Below are 24093 nucleotides of genomic sequence, written 5' to 3'. Positions count from 1 at the left end.
GCACTATTAAGCATGACACGAATCTGAGGCCCTGTGAAAATGCCAGCCAGAACTTTTGCCTCTGATAAATCTGGAAACATTTGTTTGGTACATTGTAGGGCAGGTGAATTGCGATCCAGAGCTTTCACAAATTGTTTTGCCAATCCCAGCTTAATATGTAATGTTGGCATGAAAATCTTCTCCCTAGACACTAATGCATCATTTATCACATTATATGTTCCTGGAATAAGCTCCGTTCTTTCAGGCCGCAAGGTCTGATCATAATGTTGGTTAGTTGCCCGACTGTCCCACAGACATAGAAAGCAGGAATATTTAGTATAACCACTTTCCAACCCAAGAAGAAAATCAATAATTTTGAAATCCACACACACGTCGAATTGATGTTCCTCATATTTAATTTTCTCCAACATCAGCTTTACACTTTAATAACTTTCTTTCGTGTGGATGGAATATGCAACAGGAATTGAAGGATACTGGTTTTCCATTGTGCAAAATAACAGCCTTCAGACTAGTACTCGAATTGTCCATGAATAGTCGCCATTCCTTTGGTTCGTATTGAAAGCCAATTGCCCTAAAAAGACCAGAGATATCTGTACAATAGCACAATGAATCCTCAACAGCAAAATAAACGAAAAAACGTTGGTGCCTGCTTCTGTACTTAATATTTTGCAGGAAGGAAGTAGAAAGTTCCACTCTGTGAGTCGTGATGCTAACAATTCGGACTTATTTTTCGGTAATTGTAGATCTCTAATCAGATCATCTCGTACTTTTTGGTTCAGTAAATGAGGTTTCTCACTATCTTCTAAAACGAACGAACTATCTGAACTGTCGGAATGAGCTGATTCTTCACTGAAAACCGTTTGGGAGGTGAGGGAATAGGGAGTTCTTCACTACGCGGAACAGGTGCTCGGGAGGATAGTATGTTTGGATATTGTAGCTGACGTCTGTTCTTGCCTTTCTTGTAGTGCGTCAAGTCGATCATGCAAAAATAACAATCATCATGATGGATGGTAGGTTGGTTCTCTCCACACTCGCAGAATGGCAAACAGCATGCTGTTCCTATTCCCACGCAACCAATGTTCCAACGTCGACCAGCAATTACCACAAGACACATGTGGGGCCCATGTCTTGTCAAGATCCCCAACCGCCATTCCGAAGTAAGCTTTATAGGCTGCACAAAATTTTGTTCCAGGCACAATCCTATGCTTCACCTGCTTCGGACCAATATAGTATCCACATACATAACAAAAGGAATCCGCACGTAACTTGCACTTTCGACCCGACGACATGTTGCTCAAATACATTAACTACACACTGACATTTAACTTCACGCACGTACACTCAGATAGACTTATACGATAATATAAAATAAATGTGGAAAATGTGGAAGCAGCACTTTGCGACCATTTCATCACTACCAGAATTAGCTACAGCTTAATTATTTCTTAGACTCTATTTAATCAATTTACAATTCTGCTATGAATCTTTAGAATCTATATTCTCCGTTTGCTGCTCCGAACAATTATATTTAATAACAAATGCGCTACCGGTACCACTTAGCGAGTATCGAAATAAATGCACGCAAATTGCTCTGCATAAACCAATATAGGTAGAAAAATAGAACATGCTTATATCACTGAAAATATTGACACTACATAAAAATAATTGCCGGATTCCTGTTCAGGGCGTCAAAAATTACATACCGTATAGCACATTGTTTCAACTAACATGCAGTATTGCAGATGAAAATGTTCACATCATCGTTGAAAATAAATTTAAAGAACATTAGCGTATACTCTATTATCAACTATATATACAATTTCTTGTATCCAATATTATCAATTTCCTAAATTATGTTAAAATAGACTATCAGTATATTCTTTCTTCAATAAGCGGTCCCATTCATCTAGGTATAAATGTAATGATGAAAAAAATAATTATTTGAAACACTTGTTTATGTCGTTAAGTGGTTCTTGTCTCAGCTTTATATCCACCTTCTTGATAATTTATAATAATTCTGTCTTGATTCCTTCCATGGAATCTCCTGTAGACAGCATCAATGACCTACGTAGCATGTGAAAAAACCGGCTGGACAAGGTGAATGTACTTGTCCACAAACCACCAACCACACTTGATCGCGCATAAAGATTAAGTGGGAATATTATCTGAAGGTGGTTGATGTGTTTGTTACCATTCTGGACAACAGTAATGCTGTGTGTCGAATCCATGTTTCCTGTAGATATATCCCGCGTCTTAAGTTACCTTCTTTACCTTTAATAGCCTCCAATGATTTGATTTGTTGTTCGATCCAAAATTGTTTCAATACAGATAAAATATCAATTTATAATTCTAATAATTGATCTGGATAATTTTAAACAAAGAAAAATGTACTAAACTGCATCAAACGATATACATAATTGCTCATTACATGAAAATGTGCTTCAGAATATGGTTGTTAAATGCCTTGATGAAATTTTAGCTGATATATCACTTTTTTATGCATTACGTTTACTGAATTTTTGGACATTACTTTTTGAAATCAAAAAGACTTTCAACATGAGGTTCATAATCTTTTGACAAATTTAACTATGTATCTAGATTATTTTAGTAGACGAGAATTCTTTAAGGGAAAAAAGTGGGTGGGTTTTTATGTAGTCCTTTTTATAGATTTTATACTTAATATTAACAGTACGAAATATGGAAAAAAGTGTCTATTAATTATAGTATAAATTAATGTAATATCCACATAAATATTCGTTTCTGCTATCCGTGACTACTTTCAGTCACTATATTCACAGATCGATTGATTGAGTAATTTGACGTTAATCTTAACCAATCATTCAATCTATCTATGACAAGATAGTGATTGAAACGTAGTCGCAGATAGAAAAAACAAGTAAGTTTGCAATCAGTAATAATTACATATACGTAGGAACTATATTTATCATTCGCTTTTTGTATCTGTGCATGCGGCAAACCTTAAGTGACATCAGTCACATGGCAAGGTTGCCAAAGGTACTGGTTTTCTTCCGCTTCACACGGGCAGAAGAGTCTGCTGCGGAAATACATGGGTTCATATCATTCATGCCACACTAGCTGCGGACCCGCAACAGACAAAAATTGTGTTGCTGGGTCTGCTGACTCGCAGCAAGTCCGTGCAGGTGTAGCGGGTAAGCAAACCATTGCTGGCAATCAGTCAAGCTACACAAGCAGACTTTCACGTGCCCGCAGAAATGGAAATCGAAGAACTCGACAATGAACTAAATTACTTATTTATAAACGAAATTAAAAAATATCTCGAGATATGGGATTTAAAGTGTGAAAAATATCGAGTCAGAAATAAAAAGCGAGAGGCATGGAACAAGGTGTATTGAGGACGTTCCTGAAGTTAGCCCCCCACCTCTTCCAAATTACACCAAACATTGCTCATCGTTAGTGCATCGTTAGTGCACGTTAGTGCACTCAGAACTAACGTTAGTGCTATCAGCGTTTACGAGATATTGAAGATTTTTGGTGGGGGGCCAACTTCATATGAAGTTAGGCCCCCACCCATCTTTATGCAGACAGAATTACACAAAACTTAGCGCATCGTTAGTGCATCGTTAGTGCACTCAAACACACTAAGCACTACCGTTAGTGCTACCATATTTTGGGATTATTCAAGATTTTCGGTGTGGGGGGGGCAACTTCAGAAATATCAAATTCTATACAAATAGAGGTAGAAACATGGAGTTAACAGCAATCGTTAGTGCATCGTTAGTGCACTTAAACGCACTAAACACTAACGTTAGTGCTACCATATTTTGTTATTTATTCAAGATTTTTGGTGGAGGGGCCAACTTCAGAAATATCAAGTTCTATACAAATAGAGGTAGAAACATAGAGTTAACGGCAATCGTTAGTGCATCATTAGTGCACTTAAACGTACTAAGCACTAACGTTAGTGCTACCATATTTTGGGATTTATTCAAGATATTTGGTGGGGGGGCAACTTCAGAAATATCAAATTCTATACAAATAGAGGTAGAAACATGGGGTTAACAGCAATCGTTAGAACTTGATTAGTGCACTTAAATGTACTACGCACGAACGTTACTGCTACCACATTTTGTGATTTATTCAAAATTTTTGGTGGGGGGCCAACTTCAGAAATATCAAATTCCATAAAAGGTGTCAGTATTTTCAGGAAGTGCTAGTGCTTCTAGAAAACACGAACAGTTTAGTTAGTACTTCACTATTAGTTTAGTTATGGCCAATTACATGTCACGAGACTCACATAATAAATTTATGGGAAATTTTACATTGCATCAAATCTCCGTCAAATTCAAGAGCACTAATAATATATTCTAGTGCAATTGTTAGTGGTTCTTACTGCACCAACCCCTAACGTTAGTACTTCATTAGTGTAGGTGCAACAAGTACAATATCTTTGGAGGGCACGGTGAACTTGCCCCAACTTCAAGCAGTAACAAAAAATTAATGCCATTCGTTAGTGGATCGTTAGTGCTTCTAGAAAGCACTAAAGGTTTGTATGGACTTTGATATTTCTGAAGTTGGCCCCCCAAAAAAACCTTGAATAAATCCCAAAATATGGTAGCACTAACGTTAGTGCTTAGTGCGTTTAGGTGCACTAACGATGCACTAACGATTGCTGTTAACTCTATGTTTCTACCTCTATTTATATAGAATTTGATATTTCTGAAGTTGGCCCCCCACCAAAAATCTTGAATAAATCCCAAAATATGGTAGCATTAACGTTAGTGCTTAGTACGTTTAAGTGCACTAACGACGCACTAACGACTGCCGTTAACTCTATGTTTCTACCTCTATTTGTATAGTATTTGATATTTCTGAAGTTGCCCCCCCCCACCAAAAATCTTGAATAAATCCCAAAATATGGTAGCAGTAACGTTAGTGCATAGTGCGTTTAGGTGCACTAACGATGCCTTAACGATTGCCGTTAACTCTATGTTTCTACCTCTATTTGTATAGAATTTGATATTTCTGAAGTTCTGAAGTCTATTATTATTATTATTATTATTATTATTATTATTATTATTATTATTATTATTATTATTATTACAAAGAACAACTTAAACAGAATTGTCTTCCCATGAAACTCTACCTATGTAACTTACAAAATAATGGGCCCATCTGTTTCTGTTTTCGTCTGCTGCATTGCCTTCTTGTTGTATACAATACATATTGGAGATATTCTAAAATCTTTTTATCATTCTGAAGTTGGCCCCCCACCAAAAATCTTGAATAAATCCCAAAATATGGTAGCACTAACGTTAGTGCTTAGTGCGTTTAAGTGCACTAACGATGCACTAACGATTGCCGTTAACTCTATGTTTCTACCTCTATTTATATAGAATTTGATATTTCTGAAGTTGGCCCCCCACCAAAATTCTTGAATAAATCCCAAAATATGGTAGCATTAACGTTAGTGCTTAGTACGTTTAAGTGCACTAACGATGCACTAACGACTGCCGTTAACTCTATGTTTCTACCTCTATTTGTATAGTATTTGATATTTCTGAAGTTGCCCCCCCCCACCAAAAATCTTGAATAAATCCCAAAATATGGTAGCAGTAACGTTAGTGCATAGTGCGTTTAGGTGCACTAACGATGCCTTAACGATTGCCGTTAACTCTATGTTTCTACCTCTATTTGTATAGAATTTGATATTTCTGAAGTTCTGAAGTCTATTATTATTATTATTATTATTATTATTATTATTATTATTATTATTATTATTATTATTATTATTATTATTATTATTATTACAAAGAACAACTTAAACAGAATTGTCTTCCCATGAAACTCTACCTAGGTAACTTACAAAATAATGGGCCCATCTGTTTCTGTTTTCGTTTGCTGCATTGCCTTCTTGTTGTATACAATACATATTGGAGATATTCTAAAATCTTTTTATCATTCTGAAGTTGGCCCCCCACCAAAAATCTTGAATAAATCCCAAAATATGGTAGCACTAACGTTAGTGCTTAGTGCGTTTAAGTGCACTAACGATGCACTAACGATTACCGTTAACTCCATGTTTCTACCTCTATTTGTATAGAATTTGATATTTCTGAAGTTTCCCCCCCCCCACACCGAAAATCTTGAATAATCCCAAAATATGGTAGCACTAACGGTAGTGCTTAGTGTGTTTGAGTGCACTAACGATGCACTAACGATGCGCTAAGTTTTGTGTAATTCTGTCTGCATAAAGATGGGTGGGGGGCTAACTTCATATGAAGTTGGCCCCCCACCAAAAATCTTCAATATCTCGTAAACGCTGATAGCACTAACGTTAGTTCTGAGTGCACTAACGTGCACTAACGATGTGCAATGTTTGGTGTAATTTGGAAGAGGTGGGGGGGCCAACTTCAGGCACGTGTATTGAGGACCGTACGAGGAAGAAAAGAACAGTATTGATGGAACATTATTATTATGAACCATTATTTTTACTTTTTAATGTGAAAATCTAATATTCATGTAGTATTTACATTTGATTTTCGTTTAGTGTCCCTTTTCAGCAGCGAGATTATGAACACTTTTTTGTGATATTAACGACAATAGACAACAAATAGGTTTGGAGAACGAGCCTCTAATGTTAATACAATTTCTTGATGAGATTTCCTATGTCACTCACTCTGGAATGAACGGACTATTTATAACACAACATTATACTTTTGGTCGAGTTTACGTGTTATATAGCCTCTGTGCTGAAAAGGGGCGCTGAAGTCCAAAATAACCATCAACATAATAACAGAACAAAAAAGAAAGAAAGAAAGAAAGAAACATCAATATTCGGCTGACAATTTGTCGTTTTTATTTGTTAATGTATTAAATTTTAAAAACATTAGATTTAACACGAAAATTAGTTGTGTCAGGGTACTCATGGTTTTTTTTTTTAAAAAAAGTGCTGGATGTGTAATAAAAATATTTCTTGTCCTCGTACAATTAATAATATTGTGCACGTCGTTGCTATTCTAGAGATAACTACTGAATTATTATTATTATTATTATTATTATTATTATTATTATTATTATTATTATTATTATTATTATTATTATTATTATTATTATTACAAAGAACAACTTAAACAGAATTGTCTTCCCATGAAACTCTACCTATGTAACTTACAAAATAATGGGCCCATCTGTTTCTGTTTTCGTTTGCTGCATTGCCTTCTTGTTGTATACAACACATATTGGAGATATTCTAAAATCTTTTTATCATTATTCATAAAATATTTGAATCTCCTTCTCCCTGAGGATTACATTTCAAAGGAAGTGTCATTACATGGAATATTCGGAAATGCTCAAATAAATGTCTAATTTTCATTTTAAAGACTCTAACATATGTCAAACAATCGAAATCACGCGATAGTTAAACCAAGCTAGTGGGCGCTACTAACAACTGAAAATGTCTATGAATGGGTCCTCGAATGTTTTACTTTCTGTGTTCATACAAACGATAGTTAGTTAATATAATTAACTTACTTTAATGTAACAGTCAATCATTTCAATTGGTGGTATTGCAAGTCTCATTATAACATCTTCTGCTTTAATTTTATCACTTATTTATGTTAAGAGTTCATCAAACGAAGTGCTGCTCATGCAAAAATACTTGCGAAAAAACTTTTCCAATAAACCAATAAACATGGAAGAAAATTGTAGCTGAAAAGAAAATGAGCTGTTTTCCATGTGTGAACTGGTTGATCTGTGACGCCCACGCGAGTCCACCGCGAGCCCACAGCAGATCTTCCCGCCCATATGAACCAACACTTTACTTGAGATTTCTTTCAAATGCAGTATTAAAAAAAAAAAAATCAAAAAGATATGCTGAACCCATGGTCGCCCGGAGCAGGGAGCGAAATCCGTCCTGGATTTTCGAAGTGTGTTCATGTCTTTGAAATTCGTACATCTCAAAACATACGAATTTACTCTCGCATGCATTATAATACTTAATATGTTTATATTATATACTATAATAATGCAGTTTATTTGCTTTTGTTAATAGGATATGAGCGTAAATAATTGTTTTATGATATAATATGTGCACACGTGCATCAAAGTGTGTGAGTATATGCAACCGTGCTTGTGTATCGGTCTTTTGCCTCCCTTTGGAATCAGTCTTTTGCCTCCCTTATAATCGGTCTTTTGCTTCCCTTGGAACTGATATTTTGCTTCCACTAGAAAAAACATCATACAACGTTTGAGGCTGAACTGAATCAAATCTAATGAAAGCAGTCGTGTATATGTTTTAAGTCGTTATGTGCTGAACGCGTAAAACTAATTAACATGGGTTCAAAAACTAAAATATATAGACGACTGCAAACTTAATTTTTCCATATGAAAATAGAACTTAAAATACTATTTAAAAAGAACATTAATTTAATATTTTTACAGGAGTGGGGAGGCAAAAAAAAATCTTACGGCTAATAAACTGGCATGATGAAGAAGCATAGATAAACGTATATAGGTCTAAGGCAGCGTTTCCCAACCTTTTTCAACTTGCGGCACACTACGGGTGTAACTTGAATTCTCGCGGCATACTCATAGATATCATTATTTATAAATATAAAATACCGTGGTATTTTTTTTCTGTGATTACTGATATCCTTCTCACAAAGAAGAAAGCTCGATCACTGGTTTTTCCCCGTGGTTAATAATTATGCTTATTTTTCATTCTAATTTAAACATAGAAAACAAATGCAATGAAATATTGGACTCAGTTTTGCAAAACTATGCTTTCTTTTTCGAAAACTGTATCCAAACTTTCACTAAGAAGATAGATCACTAAACAAGAAACGAACAAACAAATCTCTCTTAGTTTTAAAACACAAATGTAGGTAATTTGTATTCATGTTTGCTTTGTCGAAAGTATTGAATGATATTTTAAAATTTCAGGTTACGAAATGGTCTGCAACAATAAAGGAGCAACAATGGTCATAACAATGATAACAAATACTTTTTATCAAAATTGTACACAAGAGTAACACGGTATGAAACTTAAAATTGTAAATTCATAGTAATGTGAAATACAAATATACCTATACATTTTCCCTTATGTCTTGCAATTTGATTGCTATAGAATTTACAATTTTGTTTCGATTTCCCCGCGGCACAGCAGCGGCCCATTCACGGCACACCGGTTGGGAAACGCTGGTCTAAGATCAACGTATTGGATTATATGTAATCCGATGCGCTGACCATGTGTCACCGACTGAAACATTCGCTACCTGGCCGGACAGATTTTCATGTGTTCTTGAGGAACACCACGTTAAATGTTATATTTCAATACACAGAGGTGAACCAATCTGCAGGGAAGACAGATAACAAACAAATCTCATTCTTTCTATTTTTTCTTATTGTCATACAGATTTCAAATAGTGATGAAATGAGTTAGCAGGTAGAGTGAAGTATTCAGCTCACGCCCTCTGCGATCTGTAAAGTGCTAAGGGCTATGGTTAGCCAGACGTAGTTTCATTTCTAAAGGTTTTGGTCCTGGAAATGTTCCTTCCATGTTTCTCGATCTTCAGCTTCGTCTTTTGACTCCCAATATTGTCTTCTATTTTTCAAATCATCGATTAGTTGTGTTCTTCCCATTCTTCGGTATCCTTCCATCTTTTTTTCTATGGTGGTATGAAGAAGACAGTTACTTCGCAAGATGTTTCCAATCCAATTGGCCTTCCTACGAAAGATGCTGGTTAAAAGCGTCCTCTTCTCTCCTACCCTTTTTGAAACATCTTCGTCTGTTACTCCCTCTCTCCATTTTATCTTGTCCACCTTCCCCCAATATCACATTTCGAAGCTCTCTAAATATTTCTTCTCTAACTATCGTAATGTCCAAGTTTCTGAACCGTACAGTCCAATACTCTATATATAGTATTTGATCAATTTCTTCCTTATTCCAATATTAGGTCTACTAGTTAAGAGTGATCTTTTCTTGTTGACTGATTCTATAGCAATTCTGGACCTGATTTCTTTAGTGCAGTAAGCAACTTTCGTCAAAATACTTACCATATACTTGAAATCATCGACTTCTTCAAGTACTCTTTGTTCAACTCTGACCAGTAAGGCCACGTTTCCATGAGATATTCTCATGTCATGACCTTCAATTTTTCTACATTGATTTCCATTCTATATAGTTTTCCAGTGTCAATTATTTCGTCAATCATCTCCTGTAGTCCTTCTTCCGCTCTAGCCATAATAACCGTATCATCTCTGAATGATATGCCTTCTAATCTTGAAATCTCTAATTCCCGTTAATGCTTCCTTCATTAAATATTCATCGTATATGTTGAATAATTGGAGCGACAATCTTCCAATATTGTTATATACAAATTGTATTAATTTTAAAGAATTATACACTGAAAAAAATTGTAGGTGGCTTACTTAAAAAGGTAGGTTACATGCGTAATTCCTGTAATTTTTGGACTTAACGTACAGCAGACGTATAACTGAAAACGCATGTTTTATAATACTTTCCGTATAAGTGTTCTATCTATACGGACTTTCCGTATGAAACAATATAGGCGGTCAGGAACTCACATAGAAATGGACGTATATAACATATAGCTTACGAAGGTGACATAAGTATATGCATGTGATATACGGAAAACTGTTAGATGTCAGACATCCTGCAACGGCATGATGTAACATCTAAAGGCAGTGTGTATGTAGCATATGAGTAACGTATGTTCCATACTGATTTCTGTAGTAAGCAAGAGGATTCCGTATATTTGTATAATATACCGCTGCGGAGAACGGATTTTTCTCAGTGTAATTACGATACTCATAAAGAATTATTCAAACTGAATTCGAGTTTGAAATATATTATTTTCTTACAATTTAGATGGTAATTATACACTCATATTAACATGTGATTAACATTTTTAAGGTATACCATATGTGTGACGAAAGAGGACGACAGTTTAGTTATGCGTGCCCGAACAGAACACTATTTCAACAGAGGATGATGATCTGTGACCATTGGTATATGGTGAACTGCAGCGCAGCAGAATTAGACTATAGCGCCAATCTCTTACTTGGTCAGAAGAATAAACTATTCATTGGCTCAGAAGAAAGGATTAGCAGAGCACCAGGTACATATACGTATATTGCCCTTTGAATTTTAACAAATAGATATTACCATATTGAAATTCATAATTTTTCATAATTTCAAAAATGTATTAAAAGATGCTCTACTTAGGTATATCAAATACATAGTATCCAGCATTAAATTTTAACATAACAAACAATTGATATATATCCCCTTCGGTTCCAGACTACCAACCTTTTAAAACCATCTTTCAATTGTTTGTATGCTGCACAATGTTGCCACACTTTGTACAATTGTGCCTTTGTACAATTCAACCCTTTTTGTCATTCATGGGTCCTTTGGTACCACCACGCTGGCATTTTCAGCCCTTTTTGTGAAAAAGTTAGTACAATTCTACTCAATTTAGCACCATTTAACATATACTTGTCATATTTTCAAAAGTGTCAGTAAGACTTTTCCTACATCTCACGTTACTCATACCATTGTAACTTAAAATTATTAATAATGTGTTGTGATGTATTTCAGGGACGGAACTTTATAGTTAATATTGAACTAAGTAACATACACACACACACATATACACAAACAAAGGAACATACATATAAGCCTTTGGTAAGCTACACAGTTAAAAATGGTTGTGTTAATTCAACTCAATTTTAACACAGGGCAGTGGTTCCAGCATGACTACCACTATGTGGTGTTAGTTCAACACAGACCCCGCGGTGTTGGCGTTTAACATAGGGGGTGTGTTACGTCTTTAACACACAACCGGTGTTGAGCGGTCTTAAATTCGGATCTGTGTTAGTATTTTAGGTGTTGATTCGACACCATGTCAGGGTCGGTAGTGTGGAGAAAAGTGTTGAATGTTACTTGTGGCAGTGTTGCACAGTGTGACACAGTGTATAGTGTGTTAATTATTTTGTGTTAATATTATACCATGTCACGTATCAATATAACACTGTCCTTGTGTTACTTCAACATCATTTTCTTATCATTTCAATACACAATCTCTGTCATAATTCAAGGTCAAAGCCGTATAAGTGACACCATTTTGGTGTTAATTCAACACCCCCTGCGTTATAATACAAGGTCAGACCACCAGTTAACACCGTTTTTGGTGTTAGTTCGACTCCAATTCTGTGTTACTACGACACCTATTTTGGTGTTGAAATAATTCCGTGTGTGGTGTTGATGTAACTCTTTTTCTGCGTTGGAAAACCATGTGGTGTGCATGCTTGTGCCTACCGAAGATTCTAATTTTAAAATAAGAATAATATCTAAACTACAAGACACTTCATATAGAAAATCTTCATAAAAGTTTTTGTCGTCCTCCCCATTTATTGTCAAATATTTCTTGATGGTGCGAAACACAGTCTTTACCAACATCTTGTTCAAGAATGATAGGAAATTCTTACCTATATCCTTATAATATGTTTGCCTCTTAATTGTGATTCTACTTGTTTTCCGCCATTTTTGGAGGACAGTCCCCGGCGTTGACTAGCGAGGTCTAGTGCAGTGTAGAAGTGACAGTAATACGATGTTGTTTCTCGCTGGTGGTATATTGCTTCAGAAACATTATATAAAACAATTGAAAACACATCGCGCGGTTTCCATGCTGAAATTTTGCGTATACCTGGATTTGTTTAAGTATTTCTTTCTACTGTGTTTGTCTGTAGCTTCAATTCATAAGCCTTTATAATTAGATGTCCAACATATTTGGCAATCACGCAGAAAACAACACCGAAGATTCTACACTGTTGTTAATTTAATACACAGGCTGTGTCATTTCAATTACCGGCATTTGCACACAACTCCAAATGGAGAGTGAGTTTTTTAAACCACCTGTTTGTGTTGTATTTTAACACAATCGTGTTAACACATAGGCATGTCGTTGAAATAACACAACGTTTTTTTTTTTTTTTTTTTTTTTTTTTTTTACAGTGTAGGGACTTCGTACTCAGACCCCAAACCTCTACTATCCAACATTTCATTTATTTTAAGGAATTTCGAAATGTGGCCATCTTATTGTAACAATTGCAACCCCCACCCATTTCTTCCATCTACGGGAAACGTTAAATAGCCATTTCTTTAATTATTTTAAATGAATAATCCTAATATCAAATTTCATGTCTCTTAACCTTAACGAATTTGAGATATAACTATCTGATTATAACAATTGTAGTCCCACCCTTTTCTCTTCCTGTCTTTTTTTCTTTCCTTCCAGGTCAAGTATAAAAAACACTGAAACACGTGTCTGATTATTGTCCATATATTCGTACAAAGTTTCATGTCTCTGACCGTCAGAGATTCCTAGATATGACATTTTAAGATACTAATTGCCACTCCTCTTTCTCCCTTCCTCAACGAATTTCCAAAAATCCTTCTCTAGTAGAACCTTACATTACAATTCTTATGCTCTGTCCAAATTTCAAGTTTCTAGCTTAAGCGGTTTGGCCTATCCTCAAGAAATTTCTGTATCCGCCTCTAAGCAGAACTGCGTACATTTGATGACAAATGTATTGCTTTATCTGTTTCCTCAAAGTTCTTGTAAACGTTTCTGCAATCATATCATAGTAAGCAACTTGTACGATAAAGTTTCGTTTTGTTCGTTAATTATATGTTCGAATTTGAGGTTACAGTGTGCATGCTGAATAATTGCTATGATAACATCCATGAAAAAAATAATATACACGAATAAAATATGTTATTGTTACGAAATAGGTTTGATGAATTTGTAGCGTGTAAAATATTCTCCTAAGTCTTTGATATCGATTGAAAATTAGTGGAACTCCATGAAAGATTGTTCGCGTGTCATTTTTCTGGATTGTACAATTTCTTAAGGTACAAGAAGATTTCAAAAATTAAAACTAAAAATGAGAAAAAGCGTAAAAAAAGAATATTTTCTTGCTAAACTTATTATTATTATTATTATTTGTTATTTAATGTATGAAATCAATGTTGCAATATAATTCCCCTTTTATATCTGAATTCTAACATGTAAGGGACAAATGACAAACAGACCTATATTTTGCAGTTTAGAAAATACCCTGTTTAAGCTTGGTTACCAACAATATTTTGCTGTTATAATAGAAAAAAATTAAAATATAATTTTGTTCATAGGATTGTGTTTGTTAATATTTTAAGTGTCTATTTTAAAAAAGTAAAATATTTGTATATTTCAGTGTTTCCGATCAAAACGGTCCCGAATATAATCAGTGAAAGACGTTTCTCCACTCGAAGGAAGCAGAAAATCACAGTAGCGGATGCAGACACGTCGTTTAGTTTTGAGGCAGTCGCAAACTTCAATAAATCTACTTCACCCAGAAGAAGAAATAGACCAAAAACAACTCCAGCATCTACGATTAAATTTGTTTCTAAAACTTCGTTCCCTCCACAAACATTAACCTCATCATCATCACGGCTGTTCCCAAGCTCTCCATTTGCACCCTCACCAACAACAGTTGTACCTCCTGTGTTTCCAAGTGGCAAAGTTAATTTACCTCAGCAAGAAATATCGTCGACCTCATCACTTGCAAAGAAAATTACAAACAATGTGAGAAACATTCCTGAAGTATATGAAAGGATTGGAGAAGATAGCGGAGAGTTTCAAGAACATAAGTTAGAGCGAGGAAATTTGACTTTCGTTGAAATCTATGCCAATAACCCCTTTTTTAAAAGCATCATTGATAATCAGAGCAGGCCTCCCAAGGTGAACAACCATCAACAGAATGCTAAAAGCTTCACCCAAACAACTACCGGAGTGGCATCGCCCGGGGAAGATGAAACCAGAAACAAGTACAATATCTTAGAGTTACGGTTACTGGACACGCGCAAAATGTTCTTCATCCCAGACTATGACCTTGATGAAGACCGTGATTATATTGTTGTGAAGAGAATAACTCTAGATGCTGGCCAGAGTCTGAACGGCGATAATGAAGATAATATTGGTAATTATGATGATGATAGTACCTCTCATGAACATGGTGTTATGAAGTTTAGAAATCAGTTCGAAGATGCCGAAAGGCGTAATCCTTTGTGTCCACAGTGCCATCCTGACTTCCTTGAGTTTGGGAAGTGTTCACCCTGCGTGATTATTCGTTGATAATATGAAGGACAATCTATGAATTTTATATAACGATGAACATTATTTTGTTGGTGTTTTCTTATTTGCTAATGGATGTTAGCAAGATGGTTAAAAATATCGTGATAAAGATCATAATAGGTTGTATATTCATTTCAATGTATAAAATTAATTTTCTTAAATTGTTCGAATGTATAAATATAAAATTAAACTCTGAAAAAAGGTAAATCATTATTTCTGTATTTAACAATGGCGGTCAATAGTATCGCTAAACATAAGCAAAACCTAATACATCTTAGACAGCCATCTCATTTCAGTAAAGGAACCTTAAAAGACGGGTATCCATCATAGGCGCCGACTTTGGGGGGCAGGACACTTTTGGCCCCCCCAATATTTAAAGGTGGGGTCCTCGCCCCCCCAATATAATCCAGTTTAGGAAAAATTAACAAAGAGGAGTAAGAATTTCTGTTGTAAACTTCGTCGTGCCTTGAATTCAATATTAGGAACAGCCTTCTTATTCGATAGAAAACGCCACTTTCAAAATGGACTTTAATAGAGCACTGAAGCTTCAACCAACACTATCGCAGCACTGATATGACAAGGGAAGATCAATGTAGTGCGCAAATTTTGCAGTGAAGTTCCCAAATTTTGATCTTGAATTTGTTTTATGCAAATTTGCTTTAGGTCGTGAATTTCGCAGCGAAGAGCATGGAGCGGACCGAGATCCTGTTGGGGATAGGTTTTCATCAAGCAGTTGATTTAAAAAAAAAAAAAAAAAAAAGTCTGAATATGATGGTATATTTATTCATTGTCCCCCCCCCCCCATCGGTGCAAATCTGTCTTCAACATTGGGAGGATGGGTAATTTTATATTTATATATAAAACCAATGTTCAAAATATTTATGAATTTCAAAAAGAATGCTGTGGAGGATCAGGGGAACAGAGTTGTCTTCAGTGGCGTATAGGATGTTATCGGGGTCAAGCTCGCCCCGTAATAAATTTATTAGTTTTCGCATTCCACTTAGAAGAATAATCAATAATCCTTCTTAGCATTTCTAAGAATTTCATTGACTTCCCATTTTTTATGCTCTTTGTTCAGAAATAATACTGTATTTGCCAAATTTCATATAATGTAAGAATTGCGTTCTCTTTTTCTTTCTTTCGTCCTTTCTACTTTTCTGTTTCTTTTTCTTGATGTTCTTTCTTTCGTTTCGCCTATCATACTTTCGACCGTTGTCAGTTGTAATTCAAGTCGGCCGTCATCAGTAACACCAAAACTAAGAGGAGTTGATAAGCGAAACTGATGTTCCACACCAACTTGCGCGGATATCAACATAACGTGGCTTTAATTATTATAGTAAAGGAAAAATTATATCGTTTTGTTATTTTACAAACAAGGAAAGGTTTGAATTAAAAAAAAAAAAATCAAAACGGGGGAATAATTAGCCCGGAAAATTAGGTAGGCCAAGAGTATACTTCCTTTTTCTTCTATGGATAGAATAAAAGGTGAGATTCACTCCTAAATTTTTGTATTATACCATATAGGATTTATCGGTCTGCAATTCTTGCCATTAAAATTTCAATTTATGTATAAATTAAAATACATTTAATTCTCAAACTCAGGTGGGCAATTGCCCACTTCCTTCCCTGTGTTGGGCATAGTCCCTCGAAACAAAATCCTAAAGGTGCCACTGGTCGTCTTCAACATTGCGAGGTGGGCAGATTTGAGACTTACTCTAGGGAAGGGAGATGAAACCTATATTACGGTAAGGGGCCGCAGTGGCTCAATGGTAGAGCGTTCACCTCTGGTGCGTGGGGTCTCAGGTTAAAACCCTGCTCCCGCGAAGTGAACTTTGTAGTGGACAAACACCATGTGTGTGGGTTTATTCGGGGTTCTCCCGTTTCCTCCCACTTTCTTCGTTCCACCATTTCATTCATTTCTCATTATCACAGTCTCCTTTAGCCCAGCCAGCATAACCGTGGGATATAAAACTGAAAGATTTTCATATTACGGTAGATTAATCTAATTTCTGAGGTGAACATGTTGTATATTATGTATTAGGCGATGTAGATAAAGTAGTAGTAGTATAGTAGTAGTACATGTCCGTATTACAAATCACTGCCGTGAACACATTCTGAAATCTGAATACATGCATATTTATAATTGGTTTGTTTCCAATTAGGCATCAACAATGATCCACGTTAAAATTTTGGACACTTGTTTTATAATAATATAAATAATGACTTCCCCAAAACTACGAAGAAAGAAAATTATGTATGACGCAACTATACTCTTATTTGAGCAAATTGATGATAATCTCAGCATTACAGGAATCGTTACAGAAATCTGACGCATGTCATATACTCTTGCGTAACTCTAGGCATGTTTTTAAAAGTACAGTATTTGCTGCAATCACATATTTTGAACTCGTTATGAGACATTTTTTAAGATTTTTCATCAGGACTTCTGGCTAGCAACACGAGAGTTACCTGGTTGGGGGTCTGTGAACACCCCACGCGAGTACTTAAGGGTTACAGATGTAACGTTAAGTTTACGGAGAAAAATATTCCAGCAATTTAATTCTTTTCTTTGCTTACGAAGCATGAGTAGATGCCTAGGCTGATACTACAAATAGATGAAATGCGCGTATGCTGAAAAGATGGGTTCTACTGACATAGGGTAGTCTATATACTCTTCGTATGCTAGGGCCTAGGAGAGAGGAGGAGATAAGATTTCACATCATGTTACGTCCCGCACAGTCGCACACCTTCATTTTCATTAAAAATGGAAAAGCCAAGGGAAATCAATTTTATCTCACTTTCTTTTGAGGCAGTCGGACACAAATCATCACACTTATATGAAAAAAAGCACTTTTCAAATCGGATTATTGGGGAAGCCTCCAGTTCCAATGTTGGGGGGACATGTCTCCCAATTTCCCCGGGATTTGTGCCCGTACCTACAGCTGAGACAATTTTTCAGAATGAGGAGAGGGGCATATTCTCCTCTGCCATTTATTGCAATTTGTGCCCAAGTAGCGGATGTGGAATTAATACATATTGATGAGACTACTAAACGCACTAGGGATGCGTACGAGACGAGACGAGACGAGGCAGAAATTTCCTGACAAAATTCGAGTCGAGACAAAGCCCTTCTAATAGAAAAATATACATTTTTCGAGTCAAGACATCAGTTTTACAGCACATTTTCGAGTCGAGACAGCCCCAAATTTTGTCTCGTGCGCATCCCCACACTACAGCATGAAGTTCAGTTTGAACTACTGTAGAACACAATTCTTTCTAAAAAAAAAAAATAAATAAATAAATGTATCGGTAAAAGCAAAGAGAAATCAATTACATCTCACATTCCTTTATGGCAGTTGGACACAAATCATAACACTTATCCCAAAAAGCACTTTTCACGTCAGGCTATTGTGGGACATGTCCCCCTCATCCTCCCAGGATTTGCGCCAGTGGCCCCCCCAATATTTTCTTCAAGTCGGCGCCTATGGTATCCATTAAGTATTATTGACATTAAATCCAGTATTTGAATATTTTTCTAGTTCAGTATATTCCTGACAAACATGACTGCAAACACTATTGAACGAAACAGAAGATTAGGTGTAGGTAAATTTGATATTAAACACCTATTTATTTTAAACGTTAGACTTAACCTTCGGCACAATGTAGAGCCTATTTCAATAACTAATAATTTTAACATTATAAGATAAAAAAAATGTTCAGCCGTTGATAGTGCGTATGTATGCTATAGTTACGAAGATCTTTTGCAGAGAATGTTCACAATGATAGCTGCAGTCATATTAAGCCACTACCAAATTTATGCAGTCAATTCATATTTGAAATATCAATAAAAACTTTAAGTAGTTTCGAAGACAGTATAGTTTGATTGCGTAAATTCGAATAATTTATGGAAAACATTGAAAACCGATATAAATTTATATACAAACGAAAGCAATGTATCTTAATTTTCTTCACATTCCACTAAATTTGTTGTCACTAATTCTTGACAGCAAACTTGAGTTGTTGCTACTATATGTGTTACTCGATTAGTATTTGCTGTAAAATTTGTACTTTGATGTATCAAAGTTTAATATAATTTGTGAATCAAAACTTTCTTAAAATTAAGGTAAATGTTAACTAATTTTCCTCAATTTTTGCAGGGAAATTTAGAAACTCTTAGACTCAGTAAAAGACGTGTTGTAAAATATTGTATGTACCTGGAATCGTATGTTTTTATATGCATATTCATTTGACAATAAATATTTTTACCAGAGTAAAAAAATAAAACTAACATTTCATTTTTATATTCCTAAATTATTTTCAAAACGTTAGTTTCAACAGATCCTATTATTTGTTATTATCGAAAAAAGTTTGAGTGTTGTATATTCCACATTTGGAACTTCATGTAACTGAAATAAAAAAATAACATCTGATCAAAGCTGATGAAGATAATGATATGTTGCCGAAACTAACACAGATTATAACTAATATATGCGTCACTGTAAGGGGAGATCATACAATAATAGATTACAATCTGCTTGTTAATAGTTCAGTTTTCATATATAATGCATAAATAAATTAATAATCTAGTGGGGAAGAATAAAAGCAATCAACTACTTAATATTGGCAACCAATAAAATTCCTTTCTCTCAATTTTTATCGACTCCTACGCACGAAAGTTTATTCTAAAGCATGTAATTTTTCTCAGCTAAATGTGATCTATGACTGATGTACACACATCTATGTCCCATCTTTGGACAATATTTCGTTTCAAAAGAAATTAAAGTTTAAGAGATAATGGTAATTTTAAGGTTTATCTCATTAACCGTACCATATAATGTCACCTTTGTAACACCATGAGGAAGAGGTTAATGAGGGTATACGTCTAGATATTAGCTTCATCTTAATTTACTTACCACGTTCAAATCGTCTCCAACCGGCTTCCCTTCTTACTCAAGCAGAAAATTTACCCTGACCGAATTCATTAAATAACACTCCAAACAAACCATAAACCGCACGAGTGTGGTGTCGACGGAACGCGTTGCTACCATCGCTAAACTTACAACAATACTAAAAATGAATATATTTTGCTCATGTATCAGTAACAATGTTAGTGTCACTAACAAAAAGAAAAACTTTAAAGTAGCCCTTTTAAAGTAATTCAACATATTAAATATGGAGCTATGAAGATTATACAACGTGCGAATTAAATTTGTACGTAAATTCCTGAACAAGAGTGTAAAAAATTGCAACAATGTTTTATTTTCTAGCAGGTCAACTGAAGAGCACTCTCAACTAGAAGGATTTGTTGATTTATCTCTCTCATGTAACAAAGAAATATGTGGGTTACTTCAGCGATATTCCGCTTCCTTTGAAGCCGCCTGAGCATTATTTGGCTACGCTATTAAATGTTACAAAAAATCGTTTTTCTCAAAAACTACGCATGAGCTTTTATACTGATAGCCCATTTTGTTAAGTTTAATGATGTCTATCGATTGATATAAAGTTGTTTCGTATTTAGATACTTTAATTTCGTTAGACATTAATAATATTATAGAATTAATAACAACGTTTGCTATGATCATATAGTATTGCCATTTAAGGAGTGTTCAAAAAGAAACGAGCCGAAGCCTGTAATGTTTACACCAGTGATAGAATGGTAATATTGTTGCTTGGGTAACGAATGAGTGTTTCGACAAGAGCGCGGAAGTTCACAACTCGCCGCTAGAGTGTCACGTGTGCCAGCCATATGACTTATAAAACCAACAGAGGCAAACGCCAATCATCTAGCGCAGTTATGCTGGCGTTCTTCTTTGACCAAGACGACTCCCTTCTAATAGACTTCCTGCAGCACGGAACAACAGTGACTGCCCAGCGTTACGGGCAAACATTGACCAATCTTCGCCAAGCGATCAAATAGAAATAACCAAGCAAGCTTACCCATGGGGTCATTTTGCTCCATGACAATGCCCAACCTCATATGCCAACACAGAGTAGTCGTGCAGAAATTCAAGTGGAAGCTTTACGGTCACCCTCCATACAGTCCAGACCTCTCTCCCTCCGATTACACCATTTTTGGTCCCCTTTAAAAGGCTCTGAAGGATAAACGATTCATCTCGGACGACGACGTCCAGTAGTACGTTCGGAACTGGTTTGCGACGCAGCCCAGGGAATTCTACGAGGCAGCCATTCACCGCCTTGTGTCACAGTGGGACAAGTTGCCTCAACAGTCAGGGCCAATACTTCTAACACACAGGTAAGAGTTTCTGTTCCTCTGCCTCCGGCTTGTTTCTTTTTGAACACTCCTTATACTTATTAGCTTGATAGCACAAATCAGGCTTCAACCTAAATTTAATTTTTTTTAGTACTTAATTTGTCACTTTATGTAAAATCAAATTAAAATCCCGTTGGTTGTATTATTGTTTATCATAACAGAGGCACAATGAGTAATAACGTATGTTCACTTTTAGCAGTAGCTTGTGTAGTAAAGTTGCTAGATCTTAGTTTTAATCGTAAATTTTACGTTTCGATGCCCGATTTACGTTAAACATTTTTAACTTTCCATAAAACGATTTCTTCTGTTTTTAATAAATAAACGAAATGATAGTCCTAGATACTTTTAAAGTGTTTTTATAAGTTAGTACCAAAATAAGTAAATAAATAGAGGAACTGATTACTCACAAACTGTTAATAACGCAACCCAATGATGTAACTTAGTATTCAGAGAGAAAATGCAACAAGTTGCTTTTTATCTCCTATTTAACTGGTATCACAACCTTAGTACTAATAATAATTTGGTTGTAGCATCTTGGTCTTCGTCTGTCAACACCATCTCAATTATATTACAATTTAGACCATTCGTGATATATTGATGTTAGAAACAGAAGCTACTGCGAACTAAATAAAAGTAAACTCCAAGTGATTGTGAATTTCAAAATGTGCTTTAAGGATTTTTTAAAAAATATGAAAGGGGTTTGGGACAATTAAGAGATGCAAAGTCTTCATTAAAATATAATTAAAAGACAACAAAGATCTGTGTGCTAAGTTGCTATTGAGCGTAGAGGAGACTGTTAGGCTAGGACCTACAGCTTAATTAGGATTCGAGCCACATGAGCTCGCACCGAAACTTGGAAGGTACTTTTGTTGAGTCTTAAGTGTTGAAAATAGTTTAAATGAAACTGCCCCTGTTTCTAATTAAAACTGTTCTTCTTTATAACATGAAACCATACATATGTTTGTTATATGTAAATTCTAAACATCACATATCTTCCTTTCTTCCTTCTGAAAACCATAAAAATATCTCGTTTTCTCTGAAAAATCGGACAACTCTATTCTGTAGCTTCCTCGGGCTATTCGTGTCCGAATGGAATTAAGGTGACTACTATATGTCTTGTGAAAGCCATGCATAACAACATGTTTAGGACGTCCTACAGACAATATTTTAGAATCACAATCACCTACTATCATATATTCGTCTACAATTTTGAATCAGATCCGTAAATCTCTATTGGACTTTCTTCAGTTTCTATTAGAGACCTGCACGGGCCGAATTTCTCGGCCCGAGCCCAATCCAGCCCGAATGCACCAGGGCTCGACCCAGCCCGGGCCCGAAAAGTTTTGGAGCTTTTCGGCCCAAACCCGGCCCAGTCCGATAAGTTTTTTAAAATTCTTGACCCAAGCCCGGCCCGGGCCCGATAAATTTTAAAACATTTTTCACCGGCACACTGCTTCAACGTTTGCCTTTATTCTAATTATCGTTTAACGAAAGTCAATAATTATTAAAGAATTACAATTAATCGGCCCCAGCCCGGCCCAACCTGAAGACAAATCAATGTCGGCCCGCCCAAGCCCGGCCCGGCCCAAAGAAATAACAGAGTGGGCCCACCCAAGCCCGGCCCATGCAGGTCTCTAGTTTCTATCAGTAGACCTATATAATAATAATGCACTTATAATAGCAAATAATCTCAGTCTGTGAGTAACGCTAATTCCTAATTTAGGTTTTTTAATTAGTTTGTTTGTTTGTTTAGAATGTTTATTCTTGTTTGTTGATTCGTAAAAAAAAATAATGCTTAGCATTTTCAAAGCTACTAAAATTGTGATCCAAAATAACGGAAGGAAAATTTAGGGAAAATTAATCTAACAAGTAATATTCAAAAGTTGTATTTTGAACGAAGAACAATACTATCTACATAAATAGCAGAATTTGATTCCCCAGAAAATACTATTTTGATTTTGAATTGTTAACATTAAACTTTCGTTGAAATTTTATGCTAGTACCATTTTCAAGTTAAAGAATGACTACTACTACCGTAACATCAGCATAAACACATCGTTATCATTGTTCTACATCCTTCCATTCTGTTTCTCGAAATCATCATAATATGTAATTTACAAAGTTATGAAAATTTACCTGTCTTTTCTGTTTTAAAACGAAATTATTTGTATTCAGGTACATATTTTAAAGTATTTGCAATTATGATCAATCTTATTCAAAAACCTACAATGAAATATCTATTATATTATTAAGAATCCGTTTTAAATGTAAGCGTACTGATTGACAATACACAGAATATACATTACATAAGTTCAAATAATAATAATCATCATAGGTATTCTGCCCTTACTGGCAGATCACTTGCCGCAGCTGAGCAGCTTCCATGCTCCACTGTCCTCCGCTAACCTCTTCGTCTTCACTATGATCTTTCTGTTTTTATATCATCCATTAATTGTAGTCTCCTTCGCCCCCTCCCTCTCCTTCCCGCCGCCATACCCTCTAGGACGTCTCTCAAGATACAATTTCTTCTTAGGCAATGTTCCAACCAGTTTCTCTTCCTTTTCTCAATAACATCTAGAAATGTTATTTTCTCCCCCACATTTCTAACACCCCCTCATTCGTTTTCCGCCCGATCCAAATAAT

General features: G+C 35.5%; 1 protein-coding gene across 2 annotated transcripts in view; it reads left to right on the top strand.

Moving 5' to 3' along the window:
• LOC145689801 (uncharacterized) overlaps positions 1-19463 on the top strand; it is a 252656-nt gene extending 233193 nt beyond the window's left edge. For both annotated transcript variants that reach the window (XM_081764007.1, XM_081764009.1), the window contains 2 exons: positions 10916-11120; positions 14260-19463. In XM_081764007.1, the coding sequence (XP_081620133.1) occupies positions 10916-11120; positions 14260-15179 (1125 nt within the window). In that variant the 3' untranslated portion in view covers positions 15180-19463. The remainder of the gene's footprint in view (positions 1-10915; positions 11121-14259) is intronic.
• The last annotated feature ends 4630 nt before the right edge of the window (positions 19464-24093 follow it).

The sequence above is a fragment of the Thermobia domestica genome, chromosome 1 (genome assembly GCF_964235325.1).
Source record: "Thermobia domestica chromosome 1, izTheDome1.hap1.1, whole genome shotgun sequence".
Taxonomy (NCBI): Eukaryota; Metazoa; Arthropoda; class Insecta; order Zygentoma; family Lepismatidae; genus Thermobia; species Thermobia domestica.
This window is presented reverse-complemented; position numbering and strand designations above follow the sequence as displayed.